Source organism: Geospiza fortis, unplaced genomic scaffold, assembly GCF_000277835.1.
Source record: "Geospiza fortis unplaced genomic scaffold, GeoFor_1.0 scaffold112, whole genome shotgun sequence".
NCBI classification, from domain to species: domain Eukaryota; kingdom Metazoa; phylum Chordata; class Aves; order Passeriformes; family Thraupidae; genus Geospiza; species Geospiza fortis.
Window position 1 is genome coordinate 9,423,736 of NW_005054298.1, and position 15,935 is coordinate 9,439,670.

The 15,935-nt window shown below is 42.0% G+C and overlaps 1 protein-coding gene across 2 annotated transcripts in view; it reads left to right on the forward strand.

Moving 5' to 3' along the window:
- SEMA5B (semaphorin 5B) overlaps positions 1–15,935 on the forward strand; it is a 263,423-nt gene that overhangs the window by 237,339 nt on the left and 10,149 nt on the right. For both annotated transcript variants that reach the window (XM_005415761.2, XM_031056895.1), the window contains 3 exons: positions 590–739; positions 1,644–1,688; positions 4,805–5,010. In XM_005415761.2, the coding sequence (XP_005415818.1) occupies positions 590–739; positions 1,644–1,688; positions 4,805–5,010 (401 nt within the window). The remainder of the gene's footprint in view (positions 1–589; positions 740–1,643; positions 1,689–4,804; positions 5,011–15,935) is intronic.

Below are 15,935 nucleotides of genomic sequence, written 5' to 3' on the forward strand. Positions count from 1 at the left end.
GGAAATTGACCTGACAAACAAAAGGAGTCATGAGGCAGCAATCTGTACAATTGCTGAAGGACCATCCTTCCTTTTTGTTTCACAGACAACAGATCAGCATGTGCTACAACTCAGAGGATAGGGTTCAGAGTTGTTCTGGTTTTGAACTACTGTTGTGTATTTCTGAACCAGTGCAGGCTCATTCCCGTCCTTAGGAACCTCAGCAAAACTCTTTGAGTGCTCTAATTTGTGCTGGTTGCTTGAGGTATCTTTGGGAGACCATATCAAAGCTTGGAGGTCTTGGTGCAACGTTGCCCCACCCCGCTCCTTGTACGTCTTTGACCAGAGAGCTGATATAGGAGCTTTTAAGACAACTTTGTTCTGTGCAGTGCTCCACCAAGGGTTAGTTTAGTCCACATTAAGAGAACTACAACCTGACAATGTTTGCGCTGAGAAAATTAAGTCCACTAAGGACCCATGGAAAAGATGTGTGAGAGAGGCCCAGGGCAGGATCTAGGATCCTTCAGCATGGGAGAAGACTGATATCTACAAAGCATCCTTTTCCTTCTTGGTGACACTGTGTGTGTGTTTTCCTGACCCTGGATTTCAGGTGGCTGGTCAGAGTGGTCAGAGTGGAGCCTGTGCAATGAAGAGGGCATCCAGTACCGCAGCCGCTACTGCGAGGTGCACAGCCCGGACCCTTCTCAGTGCGTTGGAAACAGCACTCAGTACCAGGAGTGCCTGTACAATGAAATTCCTGGTATGTACCGGGTCATCCAGGAGGACAGGGTGGGCTAGTTCGGGAGAGCAGCTCGTGCCTGGACTGTCAAACTAGGCTGAGATTTTCTCTATTAAAAACTGGGCTTGGATGCTTCTAGAAAAACAAGGAAATAGATAAACGTTATAAATTCCCTTGTGACAGGCATGGGATAAATGGCTTTCCCTTAAGCTGCTTAGCATTTCTTTTAAACAGAATTACCTTGATCCGTAACGAATAACTAGCGTTGCTTCAACTGAATTGAAGCTTTTAAACTTGTGTGGTTTGTCTTATGTTGGGTTATGAAAATTGTCTCTGTTCTCAGTATGCATATGGGCAACAGAAGGTCGTTGATTTCAGGTATCCAAAAAGCATCCCAAATAAGATAAGAATTAAGGTGAGGCAGATGCAGAAAATTGGGGTATGAAGGTGGGAGATTAATCCAGGGTCTAGCAGAGCAACACTGTTGATGGACAGATGGTCATCAGCATATTCCACCCTGTGCTTTCTGGAAATTGAATCTCTCAGGCAAATATCTGATATGAGTCTAGACTGAATAATGCCTTTCCACATGTTCTTTTTTTTTGATTACATTCCACTGACTTAAAAATCTGACATCTCTAGGCAATGGTATTCTTTTTCATGGTTTTTTCAGCTAACATCTTTTCCCTAAATTGAAGAAGCTAAAGAGTGATCAGGTAACAGAACTGAAATTATAAGATCTTTGGAGAGGTTTCGTTGCATGTGTTTCAAACCATGAGCCTATAATTCAATTTAGAGAGACTCTCAGCTTACTGCAGAGCATATAAGCACCTTCTTGTGTCTGAAACACAAAGGGTTTAATTACTTGAAGAAATAAAGAGATGGCAAAATTATAACTTTCTCCAATCTTCTTTTCTTTGTTTAGTGATCCTGCCAGCCTCCAGCATCGATGAGAGCACGAACTGTGGAGGTAGGTTACCACTAACTATATATCTTATTTTTATCTTAACCTGACTTCTTTTCTCCCTGTGCAGTATCAACCAAACCATTAATCTATGCAGCTCATATCCCACTGATAGCCTTAATTCCACTGGAGTCTTGCTGTCTGAGTCAGACTGGAGGAATGTATCTCATGTCCACTTGTCAGATCCAAGACTTTTATTTATTTGGAAGTTTGGGTTGGCCACTGAGGGTCATTAATTACCAGAGAGCAATTGCTTGTGTCTCTCTACCTCCAGGGTAAATGGTTCAGGTGGAAAAAAAGGTTATTCCCCATTCACCACTGTAAGCCTCCAGCTGTTTGGAGGCAGGTGTTTTTAAATAACTTATAAAGATTTCAGTGAACAGGGTCTCTTAGACAGATCCTTTGCTGATATAGGATGAGATTAGAAGTTTATACTTGTCCTCCAAACACTTCCTTTCATTCAAGTTCTCACATCTCACAGAAACTGTCTCCTTTCTGCATGTAACTTGGAAAGGTCCAGCCATTAGTGTCACTTTTTCACTGCCCTAGGAGCCCCTATGACAAAAATGCAGACTGAAGAAAATGGCAGGTTCCTTTAACGTTTTAAAATGCTAGTTTCACACTAATGGCCATGTCAATTCTTGCTAGCGTCACATCCCTGCTTTCCTGAAATCTAGATGATCTTCGAGCTGCCAAAATCTCTTCTCCCTGTAGAGATCATGGGAAAAACAGGCATGCCACCTGTGGCATGGAAATGTGGATTCTCAGTTTGCAACTGAGGGCAATCAATGCAATTAAGATTTCAGCTCCTGCAATGTAACATTTGGCTTCCTGCATCACTCCTCCTCCCTCCGAGAGTGCAATGGTTCTGCTTTGATTCCAGGGCCCCTTGCTATAGCTTGCACTCTACTGTCATGCACATTTCCTTATTTTTCCACCACCACTGTGTTTGCTGTTCCTATCTACATTTTTCCATAGCTAATATTATTTATTAATGTAGTGTTCTACAATATTTGGCAAAGAAGTCAATCAATAGAAATTCTGTTGATGCATCTCAGAAAATCTATATTTTCAAAGTGATGAACCAGAAGGCTTTCCCCTGGGGACTCATATGCTGCAAACAAAATAATATAATTTTTTTACCCCCTAAGATACAGCCAAAACTTATTTGAAAAATCAGATGGGTGTTTCAAAGGTGAGAGTGAAATAGGAGAGAGCTTTATGTTGTGACTTGCAAATGTGGCAGTGAAATGAAACATTCACTGCAATATAAGCAAATCTGGGCAGGAGGAGAATGTGGCAGCATGTCATGTGGCTTTGCTGAACACAGTTGCATATTCTATGTTTTAGGTCTCATGAGTGATGCAAAACAGGCAGAGGTTTTTAGAAAGGAAATTTATTTTTGAAAAAGTCTAGTGACATTTAGTAGGAAATTATAGAATTTCTGTTAGGGTTTTTTGGACCATCATCCAAAACAATAGAAAATGGTAATCTTGCGATGGAATTTTATAATGTGGTTTGAAAAATAAATCTAGCTCATCAGTTTAATAAATTCGGAATGGTCCCTACTGTAATTATGATTGAAGTTAATTACTTTGCTGTAGAACTCTACTGGTTTCGTTCTTTTTAAAATCAGAAGGATATTTTTTAACTAGAGATTAGACGAGAGCCATTGACTAATGGGCAGAATCTGCTATTTGAAAAGCATATCACTTAAAATGTAAGATGGCACCAAAAAACTGCACACCGTGATCAGACTAAGAATAAACCTCATTTAAAGTCACTCTCTGAGCAGCCCCATTTCTCTGCACACAGTCAAGTCAACACATCAGTGTGTCCAAATGAATTGGCTTTTTAAGTGTTAAGGGAAATTTACCGCTGCAGTCGCCACTGAGGCGATGTGACTGACCCCGGGGACAGCTGCCCTGGGGCCAGCAGTCAGGGGGTCCCCTCGGGCTCTAGGGCCTTTGTCATTCCTGTTTGAAAGATGGCAGAGCAAAAGCAGAGGAAAGGCAGAAGCATTTGGAGTCAAATAGCTGATTCCTTTCTCTATAGTCCCACCTGCACATAGCAAGATACAACAGAGTCATAAAGTTTTGCCATCCCATAATGCCTCTGGTTGCTTTGATAACTTGGTGGCTCTAATGGTCTCTACTGTTGGTTCTCTTGTCAGAGATCTGGTGGTGGTGTGTTTTACTGTGGGGTGTGAGACTCAGTGAGGTGAGGGAGGAATGAGGAGTGCTGTTTGACTTTGCCTTCCCCTACCAGTCAGAGCTGTGAGTTAGGTGCTTGCCAGTGTGTGGGATGCCCAGCTACAGCTCCTTCCAGAGCTCAGTGCTGGCCTTGAAGGGTGCTGGTGCCATCCCACATGGAGAGATCTCTGCAGGAGGCTTTTGTAGCCCACACCTGCCTGCAACTGATTTCCTATCTCTGCAATTTGCTGAGAAAGCCAACAAAGAAGTGTTTTTCAAGGTCTGTTCCCCTTTCCTTTGTCCACTTTGTCTTTCCTGTTCTCCAGAGGACCCCTATTTCACTGTTAGCCCTACAAATACACCTCAGAGGTAGTGCAGATGGGAACAAGACAAAGCTATCCCATGAATAAGCAAGAATGCTGAGCACACTTGGATTACAAGGGGGAGGAATGTGTATCTCCCCCACCCCACACACAGTCCCATAGGCATTTTGGGCAGCCGACAAAAAGTGCTTTTCCCTCCCTTCCTTCCCCTTCAGAGAAACACTGAGCATTTTATCCCCTTATTTCCATGACACGCACATGCTTTGGAATCCATTAATGTGCATTGTTTGTATGGCTCATTTCTTTAGCTGTCAGCTTAACATAATGTTTAGTTTCAATATCAATAGAGGGGAGAGAGGAGAGACAGGGAGAGAGCTTTGAGAAAACAATGCATGAACCTGTTAAACTGCACAAGGCAGAGCTGCAGTGGGGAGACCGATTTGCAGGGAGATTATGTCAGTTTACGTTAGAATGTAAGACTCTGGCTTCAACAGCTTATTAATGTTGATCCCGAGATGTCACTGCTCTGATTTGCACCTGTGGTCTTGTCAGGGGAGGGAAAAGGGCTGTTCCTTAAAAATAGCATCTCTTGTCATTTCCCTTGCAGGTTTTAGTCTCATCCATCTGATTGCCACTGGGGTCTCCTGTTTCTTCGGCTCCAGCCTGTTAACGTTTGTGATTTACGTGTATTGCCAACGCTGCCAGAGGCAGTCCCAGGAGTCCACTGTTATCCACCCAACCACTCCCAACCATCTCCATTACAAGGGCAACACAACCCCCAAGAATGAGAAGTACACCCCTATGGAGTTCAAGGTAGGGTACTTGAGGAGAAATACCACAAACAGCTTGATACTGCCTAAATGAATTCTGTATTCATGTCATGTTTGGAACTGGGTAGGTCTGTGTTTCTGTGCCCAGCTGATGGCATTATGCATGGGGTTGGAAGGGCATTTAGCTGTGCTGTCACAAAGGGGTTAAAAAGCCTCATTACTGCAGTGGGATTTTGTTCTGTTTCACAGTCCTGATGAATGCCAGTCTGGCAAGTACATACCAAGATACTCCAGCCCATTCTGACTATTGAATGTATACAAATTGTCCTCTAAAAAAATCAGTAAGAGCTCAGTTCAGTGCATTGTTAGTGCATGGTAAGAGGAAATGGAGGGGAGGAAGAATAAAAATGGAAACTTCATTGCACAAATAGCTGGGAAAATGTGCAGTGGTAGGATGAGATTTTGGAAATTCTTTGGTGACTGCCAAATTGGAGTGAATGAGAAAGCAGAGAGGGTTTTGCCCCCCTCTATCAGTACTGGACAGAAACTTACCCCAGGCAGCTGTGCAGAATTCAGTGACAGTAGCAGAGTGGGGAGCTGAAGCCTGTAGGAGATGAGTGCTGAAGTGGCATGTGTTGTTGGCATGTCGGCTTGCTAAAGTGAGCATGACCCATTATCAGAGCAGATAGGACCCAGGGTGCTGCTGACAATACCCTGAGACTGCGTTTGAGCATCCGCATCCTGGTGAAGCGTGGGATCAGAGCAGTGAGCAGTGGCAAGGGTGGAGCGGCTTCATGTCACCACAGGAGGAACAGCCTGCCTAGGGTCACTTGAACAGTGTGGAGCATGATTTGGGACAGGAACACAAGCCAGAAGGAAGCCCTGCAGCTGCTTGTTCCTTCGCACAGCTACGTGCTGCTGACATTTTGATTGGCTGCCTCTGCTGGTCTGGCCTGGCTTCTCACTGAGACCCAACAGTAAGATCAGTGGTGTGGGACTGTTGCCACAGTCTAAACTCCCTGGGTGTTGAGGAGTGTTTCTAAGTAGGAATTGTGTAACACTGGACACAGTATGACTCCTGATACGTGGCTATGATTTGCAGTGTGAATGCATATCAGAAATAAGAGCTTGCATCAAATAATTTGAGAAGGGTCAGTGTTGTTTTGCTGTTTTAAAGGAAAACAGTTTGAGCTGGAAAATAGCTGACCAGTGTGGTAATAAGAATGTGGTGAAATCCTTGTTGGGCATTGCAGCCTCTCAAAGGACACTGCTGCCTATAAATGCAGTCTCAAAAACACATTTGCTAGCAAGCTTAAGGCTACAGTTGCATACAGTTTAATAAGAGTCCAGCATCATAATGCAAGTCAGCATAGATTTGTGGAAAGTAAATCATGTCAAGCAAATTGGATTCCTTTTTTAAATTAAATAAATATTGATCTAGATAGGAGGGAAGCAGCAGACATATTGGGATTTTCAGAGACTTTTAACAAAGTTTCTTGGGATGCATTATTCTACACACTCTGCATATACAGGTTCAGTAATAAATTATTAAGACAGGTAAAGAACAGGGACTTGATCTTGGAAGCATCAAACTTCCAAGTAATCCTTTCAGTTATGGGACCTGCTGTGGCAAAGTCAATAGGAACACCCAGATTAAAAAGGCTTGCAGAAATAAAGAAATGAGCAAGAGTATTCCCTTGTTTCTTATAAAGCAAACAATAAAGAAAAGACACAAATTTATTTTTGTGGGCAAAAGCAGATAGTTAGAGGGCTGGATTTATGTTAACATTTTCTTCATGATTTATACTGTGCTATCATGTGTTATCAGATGATGCTAAAATAGGCAGAATGGTTAAAATTTAGAAGGATGAGGTTGTTCACAGAATGATCTTGATCAATTGGGTAAATGGGTTATGAAATGCACTATGTCTGTGTCAAGTGGTGCAGTGAAGTAGAAGTAATAACAAAGCTAAGCAAAGTTTAAAATAGCAGCAGATTAGTTAATGTGGTGTCAGGAGGGAGTTGACCTCTTTGATAGATCCATCTCTGAATACTTGATCTAGTGTATAGTAACAGTGAGCAGCTGTTAGAGTCTTCTTTCAAGGGACATAAAGAGCTTAGGCATTAGATAAAGGTTTGAAAAGTCTGGTTTATTTAAAGGAAGGCATTAGCTAACTGAGACTGTATGACTTACATTCGGGGAGAAGGGACTTGGACACAAGGAGAGATAGACCAGATGGGGCTTATTTACAGAATGTTAGGAAGTGAAAGAGTTCAAGTGCATAAATCTGCAGTCATTGGACAGACCAAAGCTAAATGTTTAGGAGCAAGGGGCTACTTGCTGAGAAAAACTCAGTCATACACTTCAGAGTGGTGAATGAGGCAAGGAGATTTACAGAAAGGGTAAAATCTATTTGTCAAGTGAAGCCTCCTTTTCTCCATTCCTGTTGAGTATTTCCTTCTGCTCACCTTCTCTATTGCCCCTCCTTTCCTAAGCTCTTGGCTGAAAATTTCTCATTTCATACTACAAATCTGCCACTCCTCAGTGTTCCCTTGAAGCATATAGCATTAATGAAGTAAAAGGAAAGGCTCTGTGTGCTCTGTGCTGTGTAATTACTTATGGAACTTGTTATTAGCCAGGTTTATATTTAGGAATAACTGACAGATTTTTTTTAAGGGTTAGGAGGGAGATTTTTCATGCCTTCAAGGAGCATGTGTGGTTTTATTGTGATGCCACAGAATTAACATTAAAATGATGGAGAAGCTAAAATTCACCTTCCGGATAAGGAGGGCTGGACTCAGCTTGGATATGGGCCTATCTGAATTTAAAATGTGTATATGTGAAAGAAAGTGGAAGCACCTGAGATTCCAGATTCTAAACCCAAATAAGTTTCTCTTCAGCAGGTACCAAGGAAACCACCCTCAACATTTTTTAATGAAAGCAAAAGAATAATTGTAGGTTTGTATGTGTGTGTATCTGTGTGAAAGAGTTAATAAATCCAGGATTAAGGAAATAGAGGGTGTGTAGACTACTTTTCAGTAACAAAAAATTATAATACACAGTGACATGATGGTAGCAGAAGGCTGGCCATATGCACAAGTTTATTATTTTCCATTCTTTGATAATAATAAGCCTTCTGCAACCATCTTTGGTTTGTTTTCATCTTGAAATATCTCTGCTCTACAACCAGCAGGTGAACACTGTAGAAAGTTTGGCAGTGTTACATTCAAATGTACAGCACTGAATGCAAACTCATAAATCAAGGTAAATTTTATATGAAGGCAGATTTTAATGAAGGAAGTGCAAGCTGATATGAGCCTTGTTGGCCATTCCAGCACAGCAGTGCAGTAATGCAGATCAGATGTAAATACCATACATAATGGGTGACCTATTGATCATGTAGCTGATGCTAACTTGCATAGGCAGTGTTCTGCACAAGCATGTTTTATTTTTGTTGGCTCCTTTTCCCTTCCTGTTCTGCTTTCTCAAGAATGATGTGAGGTTTATTATTAGCTATTTTAGCCAGGATGTCTTGAAAAATTTCATGCATATGCATTTACCAGCAACACGTTGATTTTGATTTGGTATTCACAGATCGTAGGGGAGAGACCTTTTGGGTCACCTAATAAGCAGTTCATGTTTCATTAATTGGTTGAAGTTCAAACAACACTCTGACAATATTGAAGACTGTGCAGAACAAAAGCATAATGAAATAAAAATTATCTGCTCTTCACGTTTTGGCATGACGGGTTACAGAACCACCTACAACCTTCCCAGTACTGCCACGCCAATTAAATAATAACTGACTATCAAAGCAGTGAGGAGATCTTCTATTTAACATCTTGCTTCAGCTGCTGCATGCCTTGTGTGAGTTACTTAGCACAGCTGTGCTGATGGAAAGCCAGATGATCCTGCAGTAGAAGCAGGAGGATGTAGGGTCAAGATTGAGCCCTTGTGAATTAGGATCTCTTGGAACAGCCACACATGGAGAAAGGGTTTGGACTGAACTTCTTCCTATTGCTAAATCCTCTGCCAATAAAGAGAGCCAACATTTTATTCTACACGGGATTTGGACAAAGGCGTCTGCATATTGGGCCAAATCCAAAATCCAATGGCCTTTGGATCTGGCCAGATGGGATCAGTGAGAAATGTAAGTTGCAGGATGGTTTTGATGATGATTCTGCAGATTTTCTTTGCGATTGTGCTGGACAGACCTCCCTCTGTCCTTCCTTCCTTCCACACAGCTTTAGTAGTGAGTCACACAGTAAAACTCTCTGTACTGATGCCTCAAATAAGCTGAGGAAGCACCTGAGCATTGCATCTTCTCTGGCATCAGCACTGCTGCTGTAGGAACTAAGGGCCAAACACTGAAGCAAAACAGTCATTTATGTCAAGGATTGAATTTATTGTGGGAAAAGATGAGGTGAGATTGCAGGATATGGCAATGAAAGAGGGAAACAAAGTGTTTGATGTATTGCTTGATATCTGACTTTTCTAGGACATTAGAACAATACACATTAACTTTAGTAGAACTGTGAGTCCTGCACTTGCCTAAAGTTATACAGGAAATATAGATGCAGTTACCAGAAAATGGGGGGAATAGTCAGTAGATCGCTCAGACTGTATAAATTAGAAGCTGCAACGAGTATTTTCTAATGAAGTGAGAACAATGCTGTTGGGAAACAAATGACAGAGTGCAGAGCAGACACCCCCTGTGAAGGACTTTGGGCCCTGTGATCCACGCTTCATTACTAATCCCAAATAATTAATGGCAATAAAATACTAACATGGAGAGCTGAGACACAGAAACCTATTCTGTCTTTGGAAGATGAATCCTTCTGAATAAAATAACATGCTGGGTGTTTAGTGTGGCTTGCAACCTTGCAAAAATTAGCAAAAATATTAGTTCAGTTGGTTTGAGCATGGTGCTAATAATGCCAAGGTTATTCTGTGTGGGCCGTTCTCTTGAGAGATGGACAGGATGATCCTTGTGGGTCCCTTCCAGTTCAGAATAGTCTGTGATTTTATTCTGTGAAAAAAAAAACAAAAGTAGAACTTAGGGTATAGGAAAGTATGGATTTTAAATGTCTCTCTCTTGGTGATGGTCATTTTCATTGCTGCTGAAAATGACACCTTTTTTATAGAGAGGAGGCAGCCAGTGGTTTAAGTTAAAGCTATTTAAACTGCCGTCAAGCACCCTAGAGGAATGTTTGTCAAAGTCAGCCTTGGTCTTTGAGAATGTTTGCTTCTCCATGGAAAACTTTGTGTTTCAGTGTCCTGCCACTTAATTTGATGTGTTGTTGCTTCAACTAAAATTGGCTAACCCATTTATTTTTGGTGATCACAGCACATACATTGATAGCACTGTGATATAAGCTTTTTTCTTTTCCCAGTGACCCTTTCACTGCATCATTCAAGCCCCAGGAAGTGGCTGTAAAGTTCATATATAAAGCAGTAGTTGATGATACTCAGTGTTCTCAAGAAGTTACCAACAGTGTCCCTGAAGTATTTGCTTTAGCTGCATGGTGTTAGCTGATGTAATCAGCTGGGGGGAAAAAGCCATATATATATGTATAGATATAGTAAATCTGATTGAAATATAAATTCTGTTCCCAGTGAATTGCATGTTTAACAAAGGCCATTTCCCTTGAACAAAGTGGCATTTAAGAACATTAAGTGCTTGAATGGTAGAGTACATATTTTTAGTACTTACCATGAGTATAGTATTATTTGAAATAGAATAGTAGGGGCAGGGGGTTGAATTGGCAAAGAAGCATTGTGCCCTTTCTTGTATGATCCTGCAGTTGCAAATATCACTTCAGGGGACTCTTGATTTGCATAATGCCTACTATGAAGGGAAAGCAAGAGAGCTTACTGATGGGGAAAAAAGGATTAAGTGGTGCGTCTCAGTCAAAATCTATTAGTGTCTTTTCTCCCTTTATATCATTGGCTCGAGTCAAATTGAGCAGTCAAGCATGCCTGGAGGTGTGGCTGTCCTGGGATGATTGTGCCCAGGGAGGGATGTGCCTCTCCCGGCGCTGTCCCCACCCCCTGGCAGCAGGGGCTCAGCGGGTTGCTGTGTGTGAATCACAGATTGCGCACTCGCATAGATAAAGTATTTAAGAGTAGGGGAGACCGCCAGTTCACATCGGAGTGTTACCTTGCTCCTGCTCCCTCTGGGATACTAAGCGGCTGCTCACAGCAGTCCCCCGATGGGAACTGAGTCCCTGCTCCATCTGCTTTTCATGCAAACCCTTGCTGCTTCACAGGGCTGTTGCTGCTCCCTGTAGGGCGGGTATCCTCACTGTTCCCTTTTCCCCACCATTTTTAAGAGAGTCTGGCTTTTGAGATTACTTTTTGTTTTTAAGCCACGTTAAGAAGTTTTGACGCTGTGGGTAGATGCTTCATAGAATCCTGTCACGTTTTTCTGTTTATTGACTCAGCCTTCTCTGCTCCCCCTTTACAACCAGGTATATCTCCTCTACAGCCAGGTTAGGGATATGGTCCATGCTCTGCCTTCTTACAGGCTAGATCATCATGGATGCTCACATGAGCCTTTCTTTGGAGTAGTATTGCTGCAGCTGTGATAATCTGTTTGTAGGCAGACAAGTTTTGGTTTGTTTTTAATTAGATCAATGAGTGTAGCTGGAAAATCTAGCAGGTTTTTGAACATGTGAGCTGCTGTTTCAGAACTGAAGACAGACAGATGTGTTATAAAGCTTATCTGATTTTTCCAGCTACACTAATTGATCTAATGACTGATATTACCTTTTCTTGCAATTTTCCCCTTTCCTAATTTCTCTGAGGTTGACATGTACAAGCCTGCACCCACCCAGCTGTGCTGGAAGAATAATTAATTGAAGAACTATAGGAATGGGCATAACAAAATTGCACTGGACTTGCTGCTGCTTACTTACATGACTTCCCTCTACTGGTCAGCAGTGGAATATTTCAAATATACCCTGTCCTTATTTGCTAGAAGTTAATGGTTCTCCCTTGGTCCAAGTGCTTGGGGTGGTTCTCTCCTCTTTGCCTTTGTTCTCTCCTCTTTGTTGCCTTGAAGCTCTGGCTAGAAGTGTTATGTGTATTAGCTGAACCAGGAGATCCTCAGTGCCACCAAGATGTGCAGGAGGAATTAATTATGTTTGCAGAGGACTTTAAAGTGAGCCATGAAAGAGGCAGGGAGCTAAAGGGAGAAGGTATTATTAGACAAACAATAAATATCAGAAAACACATAACCTTTGTGCTACACTTAGAGACGAGCTGCCTTGCTATTCTTCCTGAACAGTTCCACTTGCAATTAATGGATTCTTGAGTTATAAAGAAATTGAGCTACATGCATACAAAATAAAGATAGCTGTGTCAGAACTCAGGACTAGAGCTCAGTTTCCAGAGTGTTTGGCAGCTCCAAGTGAGGACAGATTATATACTTGAGCTTTTTTTTTTTTTCTGGACCATGACTGCCCAGTCCTGAAGAATCATTGAGAGCTCAGGGCTGCTCAGGATGCACTGGCTGCTGCCACAGCATGAGCTGCACAGGCTGGGGAAACACTACAGCCACAGTCACTTTCCCTGGTGCATCATTTGTATATACACAAGAGGTTTGGCCTAGGGGAAGCAGGAGTAACTCTGCCTGCACTCCCATAGAGCTGGGGGAATCCTCACTGAGTCAGCTCTAATATCATCCTGAGATTTGGCACAAAACATATGAATAAAGGAAAGGACTGAAAATCTGTGGGTGAAGGAATCTAGATGGACTGTATCCCAGAGTCTCTGAGAACCAGCTAATGAACAGCTCCAATTACCTTTATAAATATCAGGGACCTTAGGCAAACCCCCAGTGCCATGAATTGCAAAGGTAATACAAAAGTGTTAGTGAGAAAGCAGGCTTATTTCTGCCCTGCTAATTGAGTCACTGTTAAGCTACAGAAGTCCAATGCACTGAAGTCCCACAAGCAGCTTGAGTAAGTCTGTGTGGGAAATGTCAGCTGGATTTGGGGATCAGACAGAGCATCTGTGAGCATATGGGCCCACAATTGCTAGAGAAAGCCTGGGCCTTCCCCATTCAACCAAGCACATCAATGGAGTGTTAAATCCTGCTCTGTCTGTAAAATTTGGCAGCCAGGGCCATACTAGAGAGTGAAACCAGGAGAAACAAATGGAATTGACTTGACTGTGCTTTCAGTTACAGCAATGGAAACTCATTGAAACAAATCTGTGTCAGTATTAATATGCAGGAAGATCTGAATTAATATTTGAGAGGCAACATATCACATACCCTGATGAAATGAAAGGTGGTTCAGCTGAGCTGACAGCTGAGCCAGGACCTAATGCTGAGCAGAGAGAAATCAAACATAATCACTTTTTGCACAGAGTTAGAGCTGCAGATTCTCAGCTGGTTAAAAATGTAGCTTCACTCGTCCATACATCTAAAGCAAAGAGGGTGGTATTGGTGTCTTAAATAATCTTGTGATGTGTAAATAGAAATTGGCTTGGACAGGAAGGCTGCTGTAGAGATTGAAACCTGGCTAATGGACTGTGAACATTGGGCAATTGTTGATGGGAACAAACAGGGCTATGGGGAGGAGTTGTTTGGGATGCTGCAAGCAGTAATGCAAGGTTTGGCTTTATTTAATATCTTCATTAATGACCTTGGAGAGAGTGCAGTCAGTGTGTTAATTAAATGAGCAGAAGATATTAAACTGGGAGGTGTCTCAAAAAAACAGCCACTGGTATAGGACTAATGGAAAATGACCTGAGGAGGTTACAAATGTACAGAGGAAATAACAAGGTGAGAGGCAACATGGGGAGAAAATAAAGCAATCCTGAGGAAAATAATCAAAAAGCAGCTATTTAGAGGGTGGGAGAATCTGGAAAGCAGTAAGACTATAAGAGACTGAATGGAGTTAACAGATGGCAAATTGGGCCCAGTTTTTACTTTTATTTTTATTACTTCTTTTTTCACCACTGCAGTTACACCTTTGCAATTCTCAGTCTAAATGCAGCACTGTGGGCTGGCACGAGGCTGCATGACTTGTGCTGGTAATTCACCAGAACAAGCAGCTCTGAGGCCATCCAAAACCTCAAAGCTGCTTGCTCCAGAATGAGAGCGGGGGCAGTGGGAGCTGTGCCCCCAGACAGCCCCAGACTAGTTACCATCAGCTGAAGCCCAGTACAGCCCAGTGCTCCAAACCATCATCTGCACCCAGAGTGATTAATGTCAGCTTTAAAGGGCCATGATTATGCCTCTGGTGAATTTGTCTGAGTACTGGAGCATGCTGAGCCTCTCTAGTAACACTCTTGTGTGCGTGGGGCACCCAGGAAGGGCATTCACCAAGGCACAGGAGTGCAGTGAGGAGACAGTTTACACCTTCCCACACAGCTGAGATCATGTCTGCTATATCCTGTGCATCAGCTATATTGGGAAGCAGTTGGGGCAACCTTGAATTTCTCTTTTGTGTCTGGACACCACGTCATGGGTGTTGCCACCCCCTAATCATAGGCAAGCCGGGGCTAAATTGCAAGCTTTAGGCTAGACACCTGCACTTGCCAGTGGGAAGATTTCCATGACCTCCTCAGACTCCAGTTTCCAGTTCAGAAAAATACTTCAGTTTCCCTTACTATTACATGCAGTTTGCTTTGCCATCTTACTCATGTGCTTGAAGTCAGAGATGTGCCAAAGCATCCTTCTGACAATGGTCCTTTATGTTGCCAGCTCTGAAGGGTTTTATAAGTTTACAATGGCAGTAATATAACTTCACTCCCTCCTAAGTGCAAGGATAAAATAGCTATTTTCAAACAGCTATAAATAACTTTAGCTATTCATTTTCTAATAATTGGATGTTAGCTCTATTGTCAACCTGAGCACATCTACAGATGCTGCCATCATTTGGGGGTTGTTTAATTTATTTACCAATAACAGTGAACAAAAAATCTCCAGTCTAAAAATATGGTAAGCTTCCATCCAAAAAGAAAATGCAATCATAAGTTTAGTGTCCCAGTGGGATTTTTTTTGTATCTCTTTTTGAGATGAATAACCTTCTTATATAGAAAATAGGTTCCTCATCTGTACATCTACACTTCACTGTAAATCCTGCAAACAGCCTTATTGAATTCATCAGGAAAAAGCTTGATACATAAACCCTGGCCACTGTTTCCTTTGACTCCATGTAGGCAGAGCTTAAGAGGTTTTATAAAAGCATCAGGTGAGATAGTTTGCTTGGCATGAGGCACTAAGCAAATTTTAAAGAAAAATCAGAAAGAGGAGTCATTCAAGTCTTAAAAATCACTCCTAGCTTGGAGTAAATACATGGGTCTCATAAGGTCTTCCTGGCAACTTTCCATCTTTCCAGGGTTATTTGTAATTCTTAGCTCAGGAGGCACAGCAGTGTTGTGGCATCCAGTTGATCAGAAGAAAGGGAGCATGTGGGTGGGCCAGACATCATGTATTTTCTTGGTGTCAGTTATTGCCAAAAGAGGTTATTTTAGTTGTATGGTTTATTTTGTTGAAATGTAATTATTATGCTAATTATTCCCAAATTTACTGATTAATTATAATTCTGAGATCTATGCCCTGGTACTTCCAGACATGTACAAGTTTTTGGAAATGTTTCATAATATTAATATATTTCCGCAGCCCTGAGTCATTTGGCTAATGTTCCAACAATGCAAAAAGTAACATCCTTTAACAAGGAGGCATGTCTAGCTCCATGAAACAGCTGATCTGCATCAAAAAGGCATTTTGCTCAATCTGATTTCACTGCAAGAAGCCAATGGCTTAAAAGGAGCACAAAAGAACCTAAATGTTGGGCCTTGGTTTCATTACATCATTGCACAATTCCCTTATCCCTCCATTTTCCTGGGGAATGAGGGGGCGTAATGGCCATCCCACTGTTGCTACAGGAGGTCTCTTGGATGCTGTTACAGGGAAAGTTGGAAAGGCTGCCTCAATTCTTTTAGGGATAATT